Here is an 11,490-nt window from a genome sequence, read left to right as displayed (position 1 = left end):
TAAATTTCTGGACTGTGAATATGTCGTCGTCGCCGCGGCGCTGACCGCGGAGAACACTGACTCCAACCGCGGTGTGGACCGCGGTGAGTATGCTGGGCCTTTTTGTCTCCGCGTTCCTTCTCTTTTTGCTCTTTTGTGTTTGGGTACTTCTTGAGTGGGTGTTTTCTTCACGTTATTGCCTCTAAACACTTCATGTTGCTTCCTCACATCTTATATTCCCCGCGAAACCAAATAGCATTAATTGAAGTATTTTATTGGCAACTTACATTATAAAACAACAACAAAGCATGGGCAATTATGGTGTAAATAACAACTATATAGCCTATTATCAAATGACATAACCAATGAAGATGTACTGCCTTGTCTTGGCAGTTAATTTTGACCTCTCATCTTTAGGCACATGTACAAAAGCTTTGCAACCAAACATTTTCAAGTGGTCATAGGAAACATCCTTGCCATACCAAACTGTGTTTGGAACATCACTTTGCAAAGCAACCACAGGGGATAGATTAATAACATGTGCGGCGGTCAACAAAGCTAAAAGGAATTCGGCAACTTTGCTTCAGAAAGCAAACATCTGACTCTTTCCATCAAGGTCTTATTCATCATTTCTGCTAAACCATTAAGCTGAGGAGTCTTAGGAGGAGTCTTTTGGTGTCTGATACCCTATTGTTTGCAGTATTCGTCAAACGGTCCACAATATTCACCACCGCTATCAGTACGAATACACTTCAGCTTCTTTCCAGTTTCTCTTTCAACTGAAGCCTGAAACTGCTTAAAGACACCCAACACTTGGTCTTTAGTCTTCAAGATGTAGATCCAAAGTTTCCTTGAACAATCATCAATAAAGGTAGCAAAATAAAGTGCACCGCCCAAAGTCCTTGTCTTCATTGGACCACATAAATCTGAATGCACTAACTCAAGCAACTCTGTCTTTCTTGAAGTAGGATGAGACTGGAAAGAAACTCTTTTTTGTTTTCCAGCCAAGCAGTGCTCACATTTTCTAATTTTGCATTTTCAAAATTTGACAACAATTTCTTCTTGGCCAGAACATTTAGTTCTTTCTCGCTAATGTGGCTAAGCCTCTTATGCCATAACATTGAAGAGTTATTGCTCTCAACGACATTCACCATATCAACACAGGTAGAGGTCGTAGTCCAGTATAGACCACGACGCTTTTCCCCACGAGCCACAATCATGGAACCCTTAGTGAGCTTCCATTTTCCAGCACCATTGGTACTGACATATCCCTCATCATCCAAAACACCAACAGAGATCAAATGCAAACGAATATAAGGTGCATGCTTTACATTGTTTAAAACTAGTTTAGTTCCAATACTAATTTCCAAACAAATTGTTCCAACACCAGCCACCCTAGATACAGTCTCATTACCCATACTCAAAGTTCTAAAGTCACCCTGAGTATAGGATGTGAAAAATTCCTTCCTTGATGTCACATGAGATGCAACACCACTGTCCACAACCCAGCTTGACTCATCACAAGCAATATTTATCAGACACGCATCAAGGATAGTAACAATATCTCTTGTAGTGACGGTGGCCACACGATTGCCATCTTTTTTTTGTTCTTCCTTGTCTCTATTCTCCTTTTTCAAAATCCGGCAGAACTTCTTTGTGTGCCCTTTCTTCCCGCAATGATAACACTCAATATCTTTAAGTCTGCTTCTGGATTTGCTTCTATTATGTTCTCTATTTTGATAACCCTGATTCTTGCTTCTCCCCCTAGAGTCAGTCACCAAGACATATGATGAGGAGGAACCCTGAGATTTTCTTCTCATCTCTTCATTTAAAAGGCTGCTCTTGGCAAGATCCATAGAGATCACACCATCTGGAGCAGAATTTGATAATGAAGTTCTAAGAATTTCCCAAGAATCTGGTAGGGAACCAAGTAGAAACAAGCCTTGAATTTCTTCATCAAATTTAATGCCTATAGCAAATAACTGGTTCATGATCCCCTGAAAATTATTCAGATGATCTGTCATCGCGAAACCATCGTGGTATTTTAAATCCAACATCTGATTTATCAGAAACATCTTGTTGTTTCCAGTTTTCCGAGCATACAAACTTTCAAGGTGCTCTCATAGGGTCCGAGCATGTGTCTCCCTAGAAATATGGTTCAAAACATTATCGTCAACCCACAGTCTAATAAAGCCGCAAACCTGCCTGTGTAACAAACTCCACTCTTCATCTGATTTATTATCAGGCTTTATAGTGGTGAAGGCAGGTTGATGAAAATTCTTGACATAGAGCAAATCTTCCATTTTGCCCTTCCAAATGGCATAATTTGTGCCATTCAAAGTAACCATTCTACTAGTGTTGGCTTCCATCGTTTATTACACATACAAATACTATTTATTAGGAGACCAAAGTAATTCTTTTCTGATGTGGAAGTTCAGACTATGTTGCAACCACAGAGCATACTCAGACAGAACCTGGGCTCTGATACCACTTGTTGGGAAAAATAGATCCGCAAAAATAATATTCACGGTATTACTGATAAACGCAGAACACTAAGTTATGGTTAAATCAGCAAGAATAGAAACGCATCAATAATGACACCAAGATTTTACGTGAAAACCCTTCTGAATAAGGGAAAAACCACGGATAAGAAGAGCAACTGATATCACTATAACGTGGAATTTTACACTGTATAGTAACGAGTAAAAATACTTCTAAGACCATTCCACCCTCAAAAGAAATAAATACTCTTTTGTTTTTTCCACCTCACTACAATATCTCTCACACTCTATTTTTCTTCACAAACTATTTTCTTATAGTTTATGGAATACTTTGTTCTCCCTTTTTCTCTCTTTGTTAGTGTGTAGAAATGAGAGTTAAAACTCTCCTTTTATAGCCAAAAATTCACCCTCTAAAGCCTACAATATTTGACAATTTGCACACACTTTTTACAATGTCAACAAGGTTGGCTACCAAACCAAACCAAGTCAACAAAATTGGCTACCAAATCATACCAATTCAACAAGGTTGGCTACCAAACTAAACCAAGTCAACAAAATTGGCTACCAAATCATTTGAATGAGATGGACACCATATCACCGCTCCTCTACCTTTCTTTACTTAAATACCAAAGTTTGTTGCAGGAAGGTTTGGCGGCTAACATCACACATTACGCTCTTACTACTGAATCAAAGCCCAGTGGACAAAGAAGAAAAATAACTTTAAACGAAGAACTTCCCCAGTAACACAAAACAGCTCCTCGTTCTATCCAGCTTTAAAATTACTGGACTCTACTGGAAAGAAAGAACAAATTTCAATTTGACTTCAAACTCGAAAATACACAAAAAAAATATTTCAGTTTTCGTTTGTGGTTTTCAATCATGGAGTTTAGTTAAAATTCGAGGTTGGTTTGCTGCTTGCAATCTCAATTTTGGAGTTCGATTGCTGCCCAGTCGAGGTTGTTGTTCGTTAGTTCCGATTTAAGTGTTGTGCAAGGATCCGGTCTAAGATCGTCCATCCTGTTGGATTTTGTGTTTAACAATATCAATTGAGGTCCGTTTCTAAATCTTATGCTTCAAATCTGTTCATTATTTGTTATTGTGTGAGTGAATTTGTGTTGTCTTCCATGAATGCAATCTTATGATAGAATTTCATGTGAGTTTGCAATTTGCTTTATATTTTGTTTTGTTCGTCATTTTAGAGCTTAAATGAATTTTCAATGCTAAGAAAAGTTGATGTTTGAACTCGGTGTTTTCCTAATTAATTACTGAAGTCATTTCGTGTGGTGACGTTGAATTGATTTGTATGGTCAGTATTGTTTGAGCCAATTGAATCATAGGCCGGGTAAATATTTAGTGAATCTCAAAGTGACATTAAACTTTAGAATTGGACTTTCACCATAGATCCTGCATAATAACTGGGCTTAATCATTTTGTTACTTTATTTAATTAATTAGTCATGGGAGCATGCTTAAGCCGTAAATACTTTGGTAGGCAAACTTTAGGATTTTATATTGTAGTTTGAGGTAAGAGGCTGCTCCCTTAGTTAATTAATTTATCCGAGAAATGTCCCGAAGAGTTTGTATATATATTTTCATATTTTATTAGGGGAATGCCCCCAAGTGAATGTAAATGGAGGCCGCGGCGACACGAAACATTAGAATAGGCTAGCGTAGGATTTTAGGTCTTTTCTTTTCCTTTTTTCTTCTTTTAATTTTTCTTTTATTAGGTGGGACAACCTCGAGCTTCTTGTGTGTTTATTTTTATTTTTGTGTTTCTGCCTCAATCGGACTATTTATAAAAACCAACTAGATCATGTACGCAACCGTAATTTTTAAGGGGACTTGGTGAATGCCTAACACCTCCTCCCCGAGTCAAATGAACCCCCTTATTTAGAATCTCTCGTGCAAACTAGTTTAAAGGTCAAATGTGTTTTTAAGGAAAAATTGGTTTTAAATGGTGACTTGGCATACCGAGATTATATGCCCAATGGCGACTCTGAGAAAATCCCATTTTACACAAATGGTTTCGTCACTTTCAATTTTGAAAATTCTCTCGAGCTTTACAAAATCACTTTATTATTTTAAAGAGGGGTTAGTGAGGTGTAAAAAGGGTGTGCCAGCGATAACAACTCCATCAAATGAGATACGAGATTCTATGAATTTTAATAATAATGCAAAGACTGGGACTGCAAATCGGCAATACATATCTTGAAAATGTAACGACTTAAAAGTATATACTCAGACTTTGAAGTACAGAAAGTTTAACGTTAAGCTGAATTTAGGAATCAAATACAAGTAGGTAACCACTATACCACTAAGTGGTCGTGCCGGAGTGGTTATCGCCGGTAGGGGTGTTCATGGTTCGGTTTGGATCGGTTTTTCCCTAAAAAGAAACCAAACCAGATAAGTCGGTTTTTCAAACATTAGAACCAAACCAAACCAACTAAGTCGGTTTTTCTCGATTCGGTTTATTTTGGTTTTATCGGTTTTTTCTTAAATATAAGACATACACTATCAAACACATATTCCAGCGACCATATTTTCAATGTAACACTATCAAATCAATTGTCTTTTGAGAAATCTATTATTTACCAAAATATATTGATGATAATTGAATCAAATAGTGATGAATAATTTAAGGGCTCAATTAAAAATATGTTATTTTTAATACGGAATGGATTCTTACACTAAACAAAAGAAAACTACCAATCAAACTAGAATGTAAAGGTAAAGAACTATATTAAAAGTGCAAACTATTAACATTTACCATAAATTTTTTGAAACTTTGTATAACAATATACATATGTATAGGTGTAATAATAAATTAGAAATAGCTACTCCTATAGTCGGTTTGGTTCGGTTTTTTTCTGATTAAAATTTAAAACCAAACCAAACCAAAAAGTATCGATTTTTCTGATCGGTTTGGTTTGATTTTCGGTTTGGTTCGATTTTTCGGAATTTTATGAACACCCCTAGTTATCGGGCATGACTAGAAATCATGTGGGCTTTGCCCGCGCAGATTCGAATCTGGCCGACCAGGTTTTGCTGCTTTATTACATATTTTTCACTTGGTATTTTGACTTAAATTTTACCAATGCTATTGGGGAAGTTTTAATTGGTACTATTCCAAAAACTTTTGGTTAATAGATTTTCCACAAATTTTAGCACATAATTTTTGCTACATCTAAGTATATTAACAGAACTTTGTAAGCTTATTTAGGGAGTTAACAATTTTTTGAATATTTGGGTAATAATCTTATGCCATTCGGACTGTTTCTTTAAAAGAGCTTGTTGAACAAATAAAAGTGGAAAGATATGATATAGGATTGTTAGGACTAATAGGTGGTTTTGCCGGACAATGTAAAACTTGTTTTCTTTTTGTGTTTGTGTGTCAGAAAATCAAAAGGTTTTTTTTATTTAGATTGGTGAAGTAATGGTGGCATATTTTCACCATTTTGTTAATATTTTACTTAAGACAAGTTATCCAACAGAAACAAATATACAGAAATAAAAAGAGTAAACGTCATTCGAATTATTAACATGTTTCTCATAACTAAATATGATATCCAATGCATTAGATAAGAATATGTTTCTTGTATAATCAAAAATTTGAAAATTACACCATCTTGTAGTAAGTTTGTTCAGTGTACTTCCAATCTGGTAAACAATGAAAATGAAACTCTGGTATCAAGTACTCATCCTTTGTTATCTCTTACAATTGTCATATTCAGAAGGGAAAAACTGAATATGAAATCCTCAAATTTGGTTTCTCTTCAATCTTTGCAAACCCGTGCACTCCAATTTGACACCATCTAGTTCTACTTCCTCTATTATCTAGAAGAAGAAAAGGCATTTGATCTGGATTACAACTATCCATGGCACAGGATTGATACAAATTTCTTTACATAATCATATGAAGTTCGGTCTTCATATCTAAAAGCTACTACCTTTTCTTGAATGAAAGACAAACAAGAAGTAGCTAATACTAACACAAAAATTCTTACAATCGCGAACAATATTACTCCCACCCCGCTTGTGGGATTTTACTGGTTTTTTTTTTTGTTGTAGTTGCTGTTTTCCCAGGTTAGTTTTACTAATGAGATACATTGGTGAAAGGGGTTCCTACTCCTGCAAGAAGCTTTCTTCTATCTTCTCAGCTAGTCATTAACCACACCTTGATATCTACAAGATAGGGTCTGCGAACTGATGCCAAAACAAAACCATGAGCGACATGTTCTTTGTAAAGTGGACTACTACTAGATTCTATCATCAAGACTGCAAGTATTGGAGAGCAAACGGAACAGGGAAACAGTTGGCCCTTCATCTGCGTGAAAAACAATCTAATATCAGCAGACATTTAAGTGACAGGCTGTTATAAGTGACAACCACAAACCAACAGCTTCCTGCGGAATCACATGCTAGGTGTTCTCCAACAAAATAATTGTATCATTGACGATACTGCTGTCAAAAAACAGGATTTTAGAACTTGTAACAGAGGATAAACAAGATCCTATGAAGTTCACTTTACTCCGACAAAATATAATTATTAAAATTCCTCACACCATATTTGCAAGAGAATAAAATCCACAAAGAAGAGAACAAGGTATAGGACAAGTGGCATTAAACAAGATTCATAACATCAGGAAAGCATACATTAGCCAAGTGAGTATACAATTATCAAAAAATGTGACCCGCTTTTTGACTTACGATATAGAACACATAAAGGGCTTCAGAGACAGTTCTCAGTCAGTTTAAGGTGCTTCAACTGAAACACTGGAGCAGTCTTTAGATGAGAACATAAATAGTCTTCAAAGCATGCAAGTACTCCTCAATGTTTGGCAGATAATGCTAATAGTTGCTAAAGCAGAAATAAATTAATAAAAGATGGCATTGGCCACAATCTTCTTTTGTCCAGTTGGTGCAGTTAATGTTTCAAAAGTTCAACTTTTTACTGTATTTAATTCTTCAAGAATAAATTGGAAGCTTCTTAGACATAGAAAGCAAAGAGTACAATGTACTTCTTAGACCACAGGCAGCTTCAGTAAGATGACCAATTTACAGAATCTAATTGCAAAATTAGCAATTCAGGAAAATGTTATGACGACTTACATAAATTTAAATTCTCAGGATTTATTGACTGTTAATGTTTGCTTACCTCAGTATGTGTCAAAAATGGCTATGCTGTATCCCATTCAAAACTGCATCAATTTCTATGAGGCAGTGACTAATTGCAGATGGCAAGCTTCCCTGTCGAATCATCAGCCACTCCATAATCAATGCTGAGCTCCCTTAGAGGAGGGATATTCTCCATTGCAAAGAGCATGAGGTGAGGGAAAGATACACTATTATGATCATACAGCACAGGTTGTACTAGAACATTGGGGATTGAACTGTGACTCATGTAACAGGCTAAATTCCTCATTTTAGATACATCCATTGCAAAATCCAAAGGAGGAATGGAGGGATATGCCGGTCGGACATAATTAGAATCTATTTGGGACAAATCTCCCCGTTCTGCCCATCTCTCGGCAAATCGACTTGGATAGATTAAACTATCACCATTCATTGTAAAGATTTGAGCTTGCTCTTGGGTGAGTACAACACCAGTATATTCACAAATAAAAGACCCTGCTTGGATGAGGTCCAACGACCTAACCCCCCAACCAGTCTCCCTAGACCGAAACACTTCAAACCTGTTCCTCACACCTTTCTGACTAACTCGATTCCGACAAGTTGAAGGACATGGACAATGTGGTCCACATTCAAAAACAACCGGCTTTCCTCTCAACAAGATCCCATTTATATCATATGCAAAGTGTCCACCATTTTTCATCATGCAAAAGCAATTATTCCCACATCCGTCTGTGCACGCACAACCTGAACCATTTCCCACATGCTGATAGACATATGGAGGAAATACAGTCTTCAACAGATAATCATAACAAACTGGATCACGTTCATTATCAATATCATTGAACAAAAATACGGGCACATTTTCCTTTTTCCTTGATATATCAAGAGTAATGTATCCCATGGGCCTTACCTCCAGCGGTCTGATCCTAAGACTCTCTGCAAATCTTAGAATAGCACTTCCCATATCTGGTTGATTCTCAATCCTAACAAGCTTATACTTGTACACTCCAAATCCAGACTTACCCACATCAAACCAGGATTCCAAGATTCTATACAATCCATCATACACATACACTTTACCACTAGAACTACCTGCATATTTAAAACCACGAATTACCCTCACCTCAATTCCATAGTGCATGCTCCTCTCCAATGCCAAATTCCCACCTTCCAATTTTTGATGCACAACTTGCCGCGAGTTCTTATCCTGTCCACCTTGCCCTGTATATATAATCACATCCCCTGCATCTTCATCATCCTCGTAACCCCCCGAAGCAATTACACTTGTGGCAATTGGCTCCCCATTTGAGCTCTGGTTAGCAGGAAGATAATCAATCCCAGCTTGAGGCGTCCCATGTAATCCTACCACACAAAGCTCCATTCGATATAAGAACAAGTCACCGACAACAATTCCGGGGATCGCACCAACAGTGCGCTTATCCCGACTCAGCCAAAGTCCATGCTCTCTCATAATTTGTGATGCCTTCAAGTCCCCTCTTGATCTGGTCTGTCTAGGACCCAAATGTTGGTTGTTTTCATCCTCTAACATTGCAAGAACTCGTAGAGAATCATAAAGCATTCGTGTTTTGCGAACCAGATCCCGAAAATATCGTTGATCCTCCAGCTTAAGATCTGTCACTCTGACCAACTCCGATGAGCGCTTCTCATACTTCCTTCTTGCAACGACGATATCAGAAACCTGAGAATAAGCGTGTCAAATGGATGGTAAATCAAAGTTGACGGGTTAAAATGGGTTGATCCACGCCACCCAAAGCATAGCTTGGGGCAAGATGCATTAGATCAATTTTGGCTAAACAATCCACCTCACCAAACTATGATGAGCGTTTCTCATAAATGATTTTGCAAGAACTCAATTCAAAATCATTGCTTTTCAACTAATAATTTATATCTTTTGGAAAAAAAACATCGCTTTAATTCATTTATTTTTATTTTATATGTACCAGAAGTGTCTGGTCAACTTGAACACACCTCGACTATTCCACAGAATACCTACATCGCCCCACCAACTTAGAAACTGGATAACTCTAGGCTTAAATGAGAAGAAATCACTTAACTTTTCCTGATGGCACCCGAACCGTGTCCTCATCATTTTAATTCCAATTTCATTGACCGCTAGGTCACACCATTGGGTGTCAACCAAGAAAGAAAAACATTGCCTTTCAATGATCTATTTAATTAGCAAACCTAATTAGAAACAACTTTTTTTTAAATAGAGAGAAAGTAGATGAACAACAACTGAACTAACAAACAAATTACTTTTTATTTTTCAACAAACTTTTAGGTAAGTTAATTTATATTGACCCAAACTCTTTCATGAGTTAATTTATATTAGGAGTTTAAGTTATAAGCACCGATAGTGTAAAAGTATGCACACAATCAGGTTAATAAAAACGTAATTGTTGGTAACTTTATTTAATAGGTAACCCAAAATAAATGATAAGTAACTTGTTGTAACAAGTACATGGATGGTGTGAAAAAAGCATTACACTATTAGTGTACATAACTTAAATCCTTTAGATTATGCCCAAATATTTTTAAAATTTTTTTGATTGACCCAAACTTTTTCATGAGTTAATTTAGATTAGAGATTAAGTTATGTGCACTATCGATGTAAAATTATTTACACAGTCATGTCAATTAAAAGAGAATTGCAAGTAACTTTATTTAATTGCACCGATTGGTATCTTAAAATAAATAGCAGTAGTAGGTAACCTGCTACAACAGTTAAACTACCTTGATGGTGTAAAAAATGTATTACACTTTTAGCGTATATAAGTTAAATTCTTTAGATTATGCCCGCTGGGTTTGGCAACCCAATAAGAAAATGATATTGTACAGCCGCTCTCAAAATAATAGTATATATATATATATATATATATATATATATATATATATATATATATATATATATATATATATTGTATGTTATATACAAAAATTATACAAGTTTTATAAACTTTTTCGACTACCGAACGTAAATAGTTTATGATGCAAGCTAAAAGTGAAAAAAGCCCTATTTTTTCACATGGACAAATACATTTAAATGGGCTAAATTTGAAAATCCAACCTGGGAATCATTGCTAACGGGAACAATTGCTCGACAATCCGGGTCCGGGTCCTGCAAAACTTCAACATCTCCATTACGCTGTGCAAAAGCAGCTCGAAACAGCTCAGATATTCGATTATATTCCGAGTACACACCCGCCTCACCACACCCACGTGCATTTTGTGAACTAGTAGCATTAAGCTGTGGATTAATGTTGTTGAAATTTAGACTAGGATTTGTAAATTGAGGGGTGAATTCATCAAGCGGTTCAGCTTTTGGCTCAATTTTAGGGAAAATCTTGGAAGTTGTAGGGATTTCAGGTTGAAAATTGAGGTCTTGAAATGGGACAATTGAACCCATTTCTATAGAGGGAAAGGAAAAAAAAATTTGGAGAAAGAAATATTACACAAAATTCAGTAGCTTAGGGTTTTGAAGAAGAAAGTGAAACCATGGAAATGATAGAAGGACAGAGAATTTGTTGTCTTAAAGACAGAGAAAATATAATCTATAGAAAATGAAAGAATCTTTATTGTGTTTTGTACTTGTATCGTTTTAAGTTTTAAATTTTAAATGACGTTTTGATTTTCCAAATTTAATGAAAAATAGGTGTCTTTTTAAGAAAATATTTCTTATTCAAATATACTCTTGCTCTAATAGACAATTTAAAATCTTCGGATAGATATAAAAGATAACTTAGTCAGATAATATTTTTAATTAATGCAATTAAATAATTTTCTTAATATGTGGGTCAGATTTTAAACGACATTTAAAATGGATCAGAGGCAATAATAACTGATAAATTACAAGACAA

The 11,490-nt window shown here is 35.9% G+C and overlaps 1 protein-coding gene across 3 annotated transcripts; it reads right to left on the bottom strand.

Annotated features, from left to right (window-relative positions):
• Window positions 1-6,051: 6,051 nt before the first annotated feature.
• On the bottom strand, window positions 6,052-11,162 carry LOC104226196 (histone-lysine N-methyltransferase family member SUVH9-like). Of its 3 annotated transcripts, none has more exons than XM_009778116.2 (3): window positions 10,701-11,162; window positions 7,635-9,311; window positions 6,052-6,940 (listed from the first exon to the last, which is right to left on the bottom strand). In XM_009778116.2, the coding sequence occupies exons 1-2, from the start codon at window positions 11,037-11,039 to the stop codon at window positions 7,704-7,706; spliced, it is 1,947 nt and encodes a 648-aa protein (XP_009776418.1). In that variant the 5' UTR covers window positions 11,040-11,162; the 3' UTR covers window positions 6,052-6,940; window positions 7,635-7,703. The 3 variants fall into 3 exon arrangements, with proteins under 3 accessions (XP_009776418.1, XP_009776417.1, XP_009776415.1); XM_009778115.2 differs by having other exon boundaries at window positions 6,052-6,937; XM_009778113.2 differs by having other exon boundaries at window positions 6,052-6,803.
• Window positions 11,163-11,490: the final 328 nt, after the last annotated feature.

This window comes from Nicotiana sylvestris, chromosome 10 (assembly GCF_000393655.2).
Source record: "Nicotiana sylvestris chromosome 10, ASM39365v2, whole genome shotgun sequence".
Taxonomy (NCBI): Eukaryota; Viridiplantae; Streptophyta; class Magnoliopsida; order Solanales; family Solanaceae; genus Nicotiana; species Nicotiana sylvestris.
Note: the sequence above shows the minus strand (reverse complement) of the source record. Positions and strands in the feature narration are given on the sequence as shown.